We start from the raw sequence: 14,236 nt of genomic DNA, 5'->3' as shown, positions 1-14,236 counted from the left end.
TATGGCAATGAAAAAAGTGAGGCTATGCTTGCTTTGACTAGTCAGCAGTGCTCAACAAAGATGAAGGAGGACTAAAAATGAGTGCCACACATTAACAGCATTTTCATTTAAGTACTTCAATCTCTGATACTTGGAATGTACATGCAGCAGATGAAATATACAGTGCACATGAATGTTGAAAAAATGCAAGTTTCAGAACAGGCACAGTCGGTAATTCACCCTCCAACTACCAGAAGTTTACCATTTCACTATAAAACTCATCAGAAATCAGTGCCACCATTTATGAAACATCTTACTGTGATAGTGACTGACTGATACTAATTTTCAAAACCAGAATGACATAACACAAAGGCAGGGCAGGAAATGAGTCTGTTCAGATAATTTTTGGTACTTTCTATCTAGATCTGTTTTGATAAACCAAACTGTGTGTGGCAATTGGTCAGTTCTGCACTTAAACCATTAATATAGCTCTTAGAACACTTTTTTGCAGGTGCCAACTAGTACTTGCCAAAAAAATCCAAAGGGGTTTCAAAGTTGGCAAGGACCAGAAATCCTTTCCTGCCTGCACACAGCCATTCTGCATGGTCCTTAAGGCAGTTACAAACTATGGATGCAGGGCTGTAGGGCCATGATGCCAAAGAAAAATCATGCACACATTTATTAGAATAGACATTTATTAGACTAGGCATCATGTCTCACTGAAAGTAGCTGAGATCTACCACATTTTTTCTCTGTAAGCTACTTAAGAGGAGGTGATTCTCTGCTGGATATGGGGATACACTTGGCACATCTTGCTCATATATGATAACATGAAAAAAATTTTTCATATCCAATTTTGAGTAAAATGAAAAGGATGCACCCAGTACAGAAGTTCTTTCAATTTCAACACAATCAACAGGCACATTTATAGTAGCATTCAGAAAAAGAAAAACCCACCCACAGTGCAAACAAATGCAGAGTCTTTGTGTGAATGTATAAAAGATATAAACAAAAGGTTGGGTGCAACAGTTAAAATTTCATTTATGTGAAACAGCGTCTCTTAAAGCTGCCTTAAGGCAGAGTACTGTGAAGTGTCTAAAGCAATATCTATTTTTAGGGAAGGTATGCAAGAGCCAGAAAATTGCAAACCACTAAACACTCATCTCTGCTCTGTACAAACTGTCAGGAAAACTAACAAAGGACATGTATGCCTGTCCTAATGTAAGCTGTAAAGAACATTGTATCACAAACCTTCTGTCCTTTCAAAAAGTGAGCCTGCTTTTAGATGAACACTGATGTCCATAAAAAGCACCTGGATTTCTGAGAAGGCTTTCAACAAAGTCTCTCATCTCTCATGCTTTTATGGAGCCTGAGAAGTCATGAGAAGTGAGAGGAATTATTCTGGTAAAAACAGAGACCAGTTGCAAGGAACAGCAGAATTTAATAAAGTATCACATGATTTCTTGCAAAAAGGCAGATGAAATGTGAAGAAATTCAAAGAGAAAAAAAAAAAAAAAAAACAAAAAACTTTTAAAGTCACAGGGGCTTTAAGCTAATCTTTACTACTACTACTATTACTACTACTACTACTTTACTAGGATATTGCCTTGAATTGATTATATATCCATGAAAACATCATCTCACAGCTCAGTAGAGGTTAAAAAAACCCCAATCAAGTGTTGGGATTTGTCATGAAAAGAAGGGAGGGACAACATATAATCCAAGGATCTCCCTGAATACTGAATGCTATTTGTAATTCTTTCTCCCTAACAAAAAGGAGATATGGAAGAAAAGTGCAGAAAACCACAACAGACACATCAAAACTCAGAGAACCCCTATTTTGGGAACAGTTAAACAGTCATGAACTGAAAAAAACAGGACAGGACAGAAATTTATAAAAAGTCATAGCTTGCTGAAGAATATTAATACAGAGTTTCTTCAAACAAGAAAAAAATGCAGGAAGAGCTTACAAACTAAAGCAGTAAACAAACAGAGGACTATTCACAAAGCACGTGGTTCAGCTGTGGATCTCTGTGCTAGAGGATGTTGCCAACAGCAGAAGTTTGTATAAACAAAAGCATTGAGACCAACTCATGGAAGGTCCACCTAGAACAGCTTGAGGGGGTGTGGTGGGGGTAAGGTTCAACTGGAAGCTGCAGGGAAAGCACACCAGGAGAACCTTGCAAGCTTATTTGCTTTAATGCAGGACATTACCCAAGGTCGTGTTTCTCCTGGCTGGATCCCTTCAGAGAGCAGATGCTTGGGCTAGATGGACACATACAATGCTTGTATTATATTACCCAAGGGCATGAGCTATGGTGAGCTCATCAAATTCTCTTTTCCACTCTCTGCATTGTCTCCCCACAGAATTGCAAATCAAGTCCAGGATTCTGAACAACTGAAAACCTGAATCCAAGATATTTAAAGTACTATTTATAGTCTTTTCATTAAAAACAACTATTCTGGTTTGGAAACCTGATGAAATGGGAGTAAGAGAAAACAAAAGTATCAGACTGCAGAATTACTTATCATGGAAACAAAAGGCAGACAAAAATCTATGTTTCTTTCAACTTCCCAAGTAATTTGACTTTCTTTGCCTTCCTCTTCTCAAATGTAAACAGACAGGTAAAGTCAGATTCAAAACCCCTAAAGATAGTACATTTTATGCAAATTTACAGGTGGAAGAAATGAAACATAAATCACATTAATCTACTGTGCCACAGCAATAGCTTCTCAATTAAAATTTTTGAAACAATGTCACTCTACAGAGATAGACAAAGTAACACCAGCTATAGTAAAAGAAGCATTTTACTCTGCTCAGTTCATGAACTAAGCTGTCACCAATTCCACATTGCTACATTTCATGTTTATAGGAAAGTCTGAAGAGATTTCATACCCGTGGAAGTTTAGAGGTTTGAAACTGAATAGCAGCTGCACATCTGAACTGCCTTCTGTAATTTCTATGACACTGGTATCCATTTCTAGAAGGAGAACAAAACCTGGTATCTTCCATTTTGTAACTCTGCATTACTGTTTCTTCACTGCCAGGCTATAATACAATAGTGTAGCAGTGGATATACTTTCAAATTGTCAGATATATAATAAATCCTGGTGATCTGTATAGAAGAATGATGCCTTAAATATGCAACCTTTTTTCTGAAATTTGATTGTCTGCCAACCATTTAGACATGGCTTACACAGCTGCTGTGCTTAGGGAATGCTGTTCCCCAATTCACTGTCCCCACTGAAACACTCCAAACCATACATGTTTGCTCACTCCCCCATCACCTCTTTCCCTGTGGAGGGCTGGACATGAGAACTGGAGACAAAAAAGGTAAAGATCATGGATTGAAATAAGAAAAAATTATGGGAAACAGCAATGAGAAAAAACAACAGCAGCAGCAACAATATCAGAGTGAACATGGCAGTGAATGATTCACACACCATGTCTAAACCCCTGACCACACCTGATCCTGCTGCCACACTACTCGACCTGGAAGGGACTCCTGCCCCCATCCCTGAAAAATGAGGAGAGGTGGCAGAGAATAACCTCTGGGTTCTGGCCACACCCCTCTGGTTACTGCAAAAATTAACCTTGTCCTGGCTGGAACGAGGACAACTGCCACAAATTAAATAAATTATACACTCTCCACTAGTGTGATATAAACATTTGCCTAAGACAGGTCAATGACAAGTCAACAGGCTTCAGAATTATTAATTTTTATCAGTTACTTGTGTTGACTTAAAGATAAACCCCAGCAAGCTTACTTACTTTCAATCAGCAGCACTGGTATAAGGAAGTTCTAAAATTTACATCCTTGACAAACACAGTATTCTGCTTTTCAAAGAAAGCAGAATTCTCAGAAAACAAAAACCATGGTAATCCTAGTGTATGAAAAAGCATTTCTAGAACTATTCTGATATATTAATCTATGCTTTCACATAATGCAAATCAGAAGAAAGAATTTATTAAGAGCTATGAACAAGCAGCTATAAACTTAGAAAATATTTTCAGACCAAAATAATTCAGCAATTTATTAGAGGAAAACAGACTTAAAAAAAAAATTCCAAGCCAACTACAAACAATTAAGTAATAAATAACCATGCATTAAAAGTAAAATACCTACTTGCCAGTGATGGCCCTCCAAAGCTGTGCACCTGCAATTGTAGGAATGCAAGATGAAACACAATGCACTAAATCATAAAGAGCAATAATTTTTATTCATAGAACATGTTCAGAACTGGGAAAAATGACCAAGGAATTCTCTGTATCAGTCAAACAGGAAAGCTATGTTATCTTTATCTTACAGTAAGTTCTTGAATTGCTTTCTGTAAATTAACATACACATAAAATCATAAATGGAAAAAGTTAGGAATTTCTATGGCTACATTTCCACATGGAAGGATGTCATGAAGATGATCATCAACATAACTTTTGCATCAACATACCCTTTACTCCTACACACTGACAACCACTTCACATTCCTCATTAATCTGTAATAGTCTTGCCATCTAGTGGCTGACTTCTATCTTCTGGCTGGAACCATGAAGCAGCTACACAGATGTGTTACACTGGAATTTTTTCTGCTTTTTGGAGAGGCACTTCATTGATTTCTATTCATTACCACAAGACTCCTGCAGTATTACTTTGAGAGCCTCATTTTTCTTGAACTCTGTGTACAATGGCATCAAAGAAAATAGTAAAATAAATGAGTTTACTACTAAATAATTATTCTATAAGCTAGGAAAGAGAACTCTTCCTCATCTCACCTGGTTCCATTTAGCCTCATCTCTAAAATGAATGGTTAAATAATCACACAAACTTTAGAGTGGTACATCCTGGATTTGGTCACTATAAAAATATTATTTACAGGTACAACTGAATTTACCTAAATCACTGGCTTCCAGCTAGTAAGGCATTCAGTGCTTGTGGTATTTATACAGCACAGAGCTTCAAAAATCAAATTCTGCCTAGCTTTATAAGTTGCCCTCTGGGCTTGTAATACTCAAGCAGGAAACAGAATGGCAACCAAGACTCCCAGAAAAGGGAATGCCAGTAAATCATCCTTCAGAGAATGTAATAAATACCTGCTGTAACTTAGCAGGGAACAACAGGCTTTAGCAGTCAGAAATGACGTGTTAGTACATCAAAGAGGAATACCATGCTTCTCTGACACTATTTCTTGCCTTTGCACTATGTTCAGATGGTTTTTCAAACACTTTGAATGGGATTTAACAATAAACAAAAGGCAAAATAAGAATATTGGAAAAAAATCTTCATGGCAATGAAAATTAAAAACTTATGATGAGCATTTTGTCAAAGAATTTTCAAGATCGTAATGAAGGACGGGACAGGAATTGAAAAAAAACCCTTCAAAACACCAGACCAGCCAACAAACTCAAAATCCCTTTCAAAATTGGTTGTATTCACATAACACTTTTTATACTCTGGAGACTAAACACTTTACAAAGTAAAAAGAAAACACTGCTCACTTCTTATTTCAACTGTGATAAGATAGGTAATTATTTACAAATTTCACTGATTTATATTGGATGTCCCAAAATTTCCAAAAATTACATGATTAATATTGGAAGAAGCATGAAAGTTTAGGAAAACTTTGTATTTTAGAAAAGAATGCATTTTCAGACCTGGCAGTTAAGAAACAAGAATGACTGTCCACTCCTAACAATTACACTCATCTAAATGCTAAAACAAATCTCTTAATTCCCTCTTTATAAAATATAACAAAACTTAATTGAAAATGGCAACAGACAATCACAGATCTACTATCACACTCTAGAATTAGCTGATTCTTTTACAATAATCTTAATATTGACCTGCTTTTAGTAATGAATTAGCATGTCCAAACTGCATGTATTTAAGCACAGAACTTTAGCAGTACACTTACCTTTTAGCTTTGAGAATACCAAATCCTTCATTATCTGAAAAATTAACACTCCAAGTATTATAAGGGAAGTCAGATGATACACTCTCCAGGGGGTCAATGCAACAAACCTAGAATGTCAAGAAGAAATAAATGTTGAATACTTTAAAACTCACTGGAAGCGTGCAAAACCTGACAACTGCTACTAATACTGAAAATAAATAGGAAAAAATAGACTCGGACTGCAATAACTGAATTCAGTTTCTCCCCACAACCTTTCCATGAGAAGCAAATATTGAGAGCTTTGACCACGACATTCAAAGATACAAAGATTAAACACTGAATTTGTAGTAGATTTTTGTCCATACTTTCATTTACTCACAGAGAAAATAAAGAAAAAATATATTTTAATTATTGCATAGAAAAAATACTACTTTTAAATTAACTGCGGCTTCATTAAAATTAATTGTCTTAGCACAATGCACCAAAAAAGGTTAAAATTTTTCTTTTGTTTCCTACTGAACCTTTGTTTAAACAAGATTTTTATACACCTTATTCTTTCAAACACAAAGATGAGGTAAAGCTGTATCACAGCATAACACTAAAACTTGTCTTCATAACAAGCTTTCATGAATTTTAACTACATAATTTTTTAGAGCATGTCTAGTCAAGTCAAACAGACCTAGACTAAGAAAGTATGAATTACAATCTCATGCACTGCTGACTTTGCTATCCAGGTGTGTTTGGAGATTAGCTCCTCTATCATTTTTACTGGCAAATATCCTAACTCACAAAAAAAGGGTGGGAAGTAAAAATGCATTAAAATTCAACTAACTAAATAAAAAAGCCAAACCATTTTAATAGCTGGTTTTGAGCACTTTAAATCAGAGATCTGAATAGAAACAGTGAACAAGTTAATTTTTTCAAGTAAAAGCAATTAACTTTAAAAAGTTGAGCTTAGCCAAAACCAGTAAGAAGCCACTGTCCAAAGCACTGGATCAAATGAGAATACCAACAAAAAAAAAAAAAAAAATCATGCAAAGCTGAGAGGTTTTCAAGAAAACAGGGCAGCTGGCTATCCAATGAGTTTCTGCTGCAGAGCTTATCTGCTAGAAAGAGAGGGAAGGGGAGTGAAAATAGCAAAAGTGGCCACTGCAGGATGCCTAGAGGCACCCTTTGAGCACACTTGGATTTTTAGAAAGAAAATCTACTTCATAATATTCCTAACAAGCTCAGGACACACTGCTGTATTAGCAAACTGCTCTAGTATTCCTCAAAAACCTGCATTAAAGAAAATGTCCATGCCACTAACTTCCACATTTAACACAAACTCATAATACCAATCACCCTGAGCACACCAGTATATGAATTCCAATGCAAATACATAAGCTCACTCTGAAGATTTTATCCAAATATAAAGGGTTTTATATCTGCAAAGAATTTGAATTATAAGACTATTCTATAAAATAAATGTATAAAATCAGCACCTTTGTATAATTCAGTCAGCTCAAGAAAACCACCAGAGAAGTATAGAGAAAAATTATTTCAAGGCAACCTCTACCAAAACTGCCCAATCATAGCTCAACAAGTCAAAACTTGTAACAGCTTTGCATCATGTTTTGCTACTATTTTTCTTAGTAATATTATTCAGCATTATAAGTCTTTGACTGTGTGTAAGTGTTAAGCTTGAGATGTGATGCTGTATAAGAAATCAAGCGAAAAATTTTTCATCCAACTTCTAGGAAGCAGAAGTTTATAATAAATTCAGACCTTCAAATAATTTGGGCTTAGTACCATGTCCATGCTATAGGGTCTTTATGGAGCTTATGCATGAATGTTTACAGAATCACACAGAATGCCCTGATTTAGCAATTACCATTGGCCACTCTTTATTGGTCTCAAATACATCCACCAATACTAAAATTGATAGACAAGTGTGTGCATGTGAGTACATACACACACCTTACTAGCTTTTCAAGGCAAGATCAGATGATTACTAAGAAGGCTTAGTATACCTTTCAAAAAATGCACAGAATGTTTGACCTACTTTATGCTCACAATTAAACCACACTTAGTTTCACTGCAATCACAGCTGTCACCTGCTGTTAAAAACAATTGCACTAATGCAGAGCAGGATTAGCAAACAAGGATTAACAAGGTAGCATCCTCTCTGAAAGATGCTTCCAAGTCATGTCATTCCACCTTCTTGATACTGCAGTCTCCCTCCTCCAACGTTTGAGGAAAGAAACTGTAATCTAATTGAAGCAGCTAATGTAGTCACCAAACATGGGTTCTTCCCTTTTTTGGAGAGCTTCGAATTGTTCTGATTGAACTTCCCATGCCATAACATTACTAGCTCTTTATCTAGACTGTCATGTTTGCAAGAAAGACCATCCCTTGTGAATTCACTCATCCAACTTGTGTCAGTCCCCAGGTGCCAAAGCAACACAGATTAGAAAAACTGTTTGTGAGCCATATATCAGAGACCTGTGTCCTTGAAGTCCTTCCTGGTGAAAAGCTGACAAGGACCCCCTTGACTTTTTTGGCATATATCTATCATAAGCTTATCAAATGGTTAGTTCAACATGCAGGGATCTGAAAACGAATTATTATGCTACCAACACGGTCAGGATTCAGAATTTTTCTAGGAATTATCAGCATTGTGCACAGAAACCAGAATAATAGTTTCTGTGGTACTTTCACTTATTAATAAAAATTAGGGCATTTTCCCCCTTCTTTAAAAAAAATTAAAAAAGAAATGCTTAAGAGTACAGTCTATTTTAACACATACATATGACAAAAATAAAAGGCTCTAGAATGAAATCTTCATATACTCCTGTTTTGTAAAAGAATACTTTGTAAGTGAAGCTTATTGAACATGCTCTTTTTAAAGCAATAAATAAAACAGACTGAAGTTCAAATTGTTTAATTTCTTCTACAAGTGGTGTGGAAATAACAATCATTACTAGAGAAATAACCAAGACTAGTTTCCCTCTTGAATTCTGCAGTATTTTGTGAATGTTTTTTGGGGGGAACAGGGAGTTTAGGAAAGCAAAGATTAAAAGAATGTACAGAATTACACATTCTAGATAACTACTTCAGCAGTTAACAGGACAGCTTGCACAACAAGGGGACCAGAAATTCTGCTGTAGGCAGTGCAGGGCTGCAAAAAAACCCAGTCATGAGGTGCCCAGGACTGGGATACAGCCACCTGGATTTGAGGCTGCAAGAAATGCCTGTCCCCTGCCTTGATGGCAAGTGTCCTCACTGGGAATGATGTCTTCTGGTCTAGAGGACTCAAGTGAAAGAGCTACTGGAGGTGCTAATCAGGTGGCAGACCACCATGGAGTAGGACTTTCAAAAGCTAAACTGTGTAAGAACCCGAGCAATGTGTTCCAGTTGGAGCACATTTGAGCAAGCCAGACTATCTGACCTCCAGATGTCCTTCCAGCCTATGCTCTTCTATGTAGGAAGAATGTAAGCATGATGGACCAAGCCTGCCACTCAACTCCACTGTGGAAGATTGAGAAATCATTTTGGTAAAATGAAATTGGAGCAATATCAATGGATAATTAAGCAGTGGCTGTCCACAAAGGTTGTGGAATTTCCAGCCTTGATGGCTGTGAAGACAAAACCCTGAGCAATCTGATCTGAATTAAGTATTAATCTTATTTTGAGCTGTAAATCATACTAAAGACCTCATGAAGTGCCTACCAACCTGAATGGTATTTTCATTCTGTGACTATTTTAGGCTAGTATTTTTCAGTAAGATGCTGACCTTAGAACTTAGAGGCACAACAGTTTCTGGGCCTGGTGATACTGAAGCTGTGTATGATGATGAAATGACTCTCAACCGCACAAGCAAGAATCAAAACTTGACAACTTCCATAATTAAAAGTGGAAATTCTTCAACTGTATCATGGTGAACCCAAAGATAGAAAAGTAGCCTTAGGTACCTTCTCCTTCTTTTCTCCAGTCCTTTATGGTATGGGATGGTCACATGTTAATACTGTCTATTTGTTGCATCAAAAAGCAGGTATCTCACAGTGCACCAGAATTGTCCCAGAGCACCTGGGACAATTAACTGCAAAAGCTGGATTGTACAAAGTTATTCAAGTGTCATGAGCCAGCTAAGAAATTTTGAAGGTTAACAATATAATACAGTATTGCAGTCAGGAAACAGAATAAAAACTTATGGGGCATGACAAAAGCTATTTTTAATTGTACTATGAGGGAAGGCACAGACTACCAAATTGCTTCAAATGTTAAATAAATTAATTTGATTCTTTTATTTCAGCTGTCTAGGTTTTGGGTTTTTTACAACACATTCTAGAACTATGAATGAGTTGCCCTTTGTAAACACAAAACATAAGAAAACATTCAAAATTAAATTATTTAGACTATCAGCAGCTAATGCTAGTTATTTCTAGAAAACCTTACCAGGTACATGTTTAATAGCCACCTATCCTTAGATGAATTCCAGAGATAATCACATAAATAAATGAAAGCTGTCAATAACACAGATGTGAGCATGGAGCTTTGCATTACCATCAGTTTTTATTAGCTGCATGAGTGACTTGTGGACTTCAGTTCTGTGTTACACAAGCTCATATTTACATTTTAAAATCAGAGTAATTCTGTGGGGTTCTAAAGAGCACAGGTTGGTATGTAACTGTTTCCTCACAAAATGTTTAGGTGAAAATTTACTGACACCTTTCAGCAGAACTGGTCTTCATCCAATCAGACATTGATAAGACTATTACATAAACCACACAGAGAATGGCCCTTCCCTATGGACAGAAAATATTACTAGAGCATTTTGAGAATACTGAACTGCCAATTTCAAAGCTGTGTGTACTTTGCTCTTGTAGGGAACACCCAACACTGTTTGAGACGAACACCTACAGTGAAGTCATTTGGGTAAGGAAAAGATGTGCAAATAACTGTTTCCTGGTGGTAACTGTTTCCTGCTTGGAGCTGAATGTGGACCATTCTTCCACAATTACTGCTGGAGCAATCAACACATGTCTGGTTGCAATAAATTCTGATGACTGTCTCAAGCAAGAGTTCTGGGGAAGGGGAAGAGAGCTTGTTTTCTTCTAATTACAGCATGAAGTAGATTGCCTGAACTACATTTTTGAAAAACACTGTAAAGGTAGTATCAGAAAGCTTATTCAACTCTATTTTATTTACAGGTAATTTAATGCTTAGACTCTCCTAACTGAAAAGCAATCGCAAAGCAGGTTTGTGAATTCTGGCTTTTACATCTACAAAATTGACAACTTTTGTATGAATTGCTCTTCTATATAAATTATTTTCACACTAAGCCTCTGTAAATATCAAAATGCTGTATCTATAAATACAGAAATCCAAGTCTTGAATATTCAAAATGTTGGAAATCAGAACTTAATAATGCAGTTTTTCCTATTGTTCCTTTAGTATATCTTGGGGTTGTGGTATAACACTAGCTGGCAGTTAAGCTTTCTTATTTTTCTCCTGCCCTGATGAGATGGGAAGAAAAATGGAAAGAAATAAAAGCTGGGGCTTAAGAACATTTCAATAACTGAAATAAAGTTAATAGAGTAGCAACAATAATAAATGAAATGTGATACAACAAGAAGAGAGAGAAATAAAACCCAAGGAAGACAGTGATTGCCAATAGCACTGCTCATCACCTGCTGACCAGTGCTCAGCCCAACCTGATCAGTGATGGGCAGCTCCTGGCCAGCTCCTCCCAGTTTGTGTACTGGGCATGACACACTGTGGTTTGGAATATCCTTTTGGCCAGCTTGGGTCAGCTGCTTCCTGGCTTCTTGTGCACCTGTTCACTGGCAGAGCCTGGAAAACTGGAAAGTCCTTGATTTAGGGTAAACACTGCCCAGCAACAACTGAAACATCAGTTTGTTATCAACTTTGTTCTCATACTGAATCCAATTTACAGCACTCCAACACTGTACCAGGAAGAAAAAGAATTCCATCTCAGCTGAAATCAGGGCACCTGCTCTGAGCCACAGTATTTCGATAACTGTTCAAAAATCATAGTGCAAAAATCCCTTCCCAATTCCTACACAAAAAGTAGATTTTCACTTAAGACAGAGTAAGTTATGCAGTTTTACTTTAGTTCTACAAAAAGTTATACTCCTTTTGGTAGAATCTCCTTATAGAATAGAATTTGGTACAGTATTATTACATTTATATTATATTTAACTGTCAACCTGTATGTCTGAAAAATACACAAAAAATGGTACAACAAATTCTGTGTTAAAGAGATGGAATTACATGTAAAAGCACATCTGTATATGTGCTGTCAAAAATTTTAGAAGGAACAAAGACAAATTCAGTCTAAAAAAACCTTCCCACCCTTCTAAAAACATAATTTTGTTGAAAAAAATAATTTCAAAAGCATTTATTCCATATCTGATGTTAATTAAAATTTAAAATATGCACACCAGCACTCTGCGTATCTTGGACTTAGAAAGCTGTATATCAGTTTAGCTGAAAACCTGTAAAATACTGTAATAGAATGCTTCTTAAAACATCTATATTAAAAATGTTTTAGATCACATCTAATTTAGTGGAGAAAAGCCATCCATAAAGACAAATTAGAAAGAAGCACCATTTTTCACTATAAGTTTTTCTTTAAGTAAGAGTTCCATCCAAAAACTTAGGTATTTGAGGTATTTCAAACAGAGTGAAATGAAGCACTGAAAAGCAGCTGATTTGTAACCTATGTGCCGGATAGAAGAGAGTGTTCCATCGGATAGCACTCAGAAAACTAAAAATTCTATCACTAGGTACAAAAGAATAAACAAATAATTAAAAAAAGAACCCTCAAGCAGAAAAGGCATGCTTATTATTCTAAAACTTGCATCACTTTAAAAAAAAATTCTTTCTTTGTTAAGACAAAGAAAGCTCAGCCATCAACCTTTTATTCAAAGAGCTTATTTGTCAGGTTTCATTGAAAAGATTAGGATCGTATTTATTCAGCCAGAAAGCATAGACCAAATCAGTTTTTCTTCTTGAACTTAGCAGGAAAAAAGAATAATAAATAAACCTCTCGTCCTAAGAACCAGACTCCCAGAAATTTAAATTACTGTTACTTTGACAGCCATCTCTAGAAGGGGTAGGTCTCTGGAAGGTCTCTGCACAGGTTTCAGGGCAAAGGCAAAGATGGCTGGACAATGTTAACTTAACATATAGGAGAGGAAGTCAAATAGTGCATTTTCTCTACCCCTACTCAAGAAAACAGGTCTAAAACTTAAAAAATCAGTCTAAAAAAAACCCAAAAATAGTATAAGTCTCTAAGAAAAAAAAAAATCTAGAAAAATTATTCCAATGCTTTGCATTTAATCACCAAAGATAAACGTGCTTATAAATGGGTACATTTGGAAGTACATTGGTGGTCTGGGAAATAGGATTAAGTTAATAACTTCACATTGCAAAATTATCTCATGTTGTTTGCAAGGAAACCTCTTGAGGAATGCAGCAGTTACAGTCATGTTTCAATATTTGTGCTTTTGGATCAGATTTACTGTGACCTGTTGCATTCAGACAGGCACATAAAAACAACTGAGAAGGAGAAGGTTTAAATGACATAAACTACATACCTTCTGAGTCTACTGTGACATCAAATTCTATTGGTACATCAGTGAAAACAGGGGATGGTATTTCCATGGAAGTTTAAAATTATTTTGATTTAAACAAATAACATCAAATAACCTTGCTTGCTTTGTTTTTGCAGACAAATGCCCAGATGACCTTAAATAACCTGTGCTCTGGCAAAGTACAGAAGAAATCTTAATCCCATTTTCTCATACAGTAGCAGCAGTTTGAGCAGTAGCACCTCTACTGTGCTGCCCTAAATCTCCTTTCCTTTAATGCTCTCATTAGTCCTGTAACATCTACCACAGAGCACAGCATATCCCCCTAAAACGTCCATTGTTCTCAAAATTCTACTCACTATTTGAAAGGTCTCATTATTTTGAAGCAATACACAAAGAAATTACAATTTCTCTCTTGAAACAACTGTTTTAGACACAGCATACGTACATTTCAGCAAGACAGAATAAACACAAGCCATGCTGCAATCCATTTCTATTCTCCTTTGTTCAGGATTTCCATCCTCCATAAAGTTCACATCCTAGATTTGATCCTAAATTGTTTAGTAATGCCTGGTTTTCCTCAATTACCCCACTTGATATCTTTTCTGACTGATCCTGATTTCATCTTATTGGTTGAAAAATGTTGTCAACTGTCCAGGTTTTTATGTAACACCTTTTGGCTCTTAAACAATGTCAATTTTCATTCCTGCAAACTAATCTCTCAGCCAAAAGTATGCAAACTGTCACTAAAAAGCTGTTAATGGCTTTTAA

General features: G+C 36.1%; 1 protein-coding gene across 2 annotated transcripts in view; it reads right to left on the bottom strand.

The window, feature by feature from the left end:
• The window catches only part of RETREG1 (reticulophagy regulator 1), a 63,289-nt gene that overhangs the window by 43,366 nt on the left and 5,687 nt on the right, over positions 1-14,236 (bottom strand). For both annotated transcript variants that reach the window (XM_079300602.1, XM_079300603.1), the window contains exons 2-3: positions 5,889-5,995; positions 4,107-4,137 (exon numbers count right to left, since the gene is read on the bottom strand). In XM_079300602.1, coding sequence (XP_079156728.1) covers positions 4,107-4,137; positions 5,889-5,995 — 138 coding nt within the window. The remainder of the gene's footprint in view (positions 1-4,106; positions 4,138-5,888; positions 5,996-14,236) is intronic.

The sequence above is a fragment of the Erithacus rubecula genome (assembly GCF_903797595.1).
Source record: "Erithacus rubecula genome assembly, chromosome: 3".
NCBI lineage: Eukaryota > Metazoa > Chordata > Aves > Passeriformes > Muscicapidae > Erithacus > Erithacus rubecula.
The sequence above is the reverse complement of the archived record's forward strand: the minus strand, read 5'-3'. Positions and strand labels throughout refer to the sequence as shown.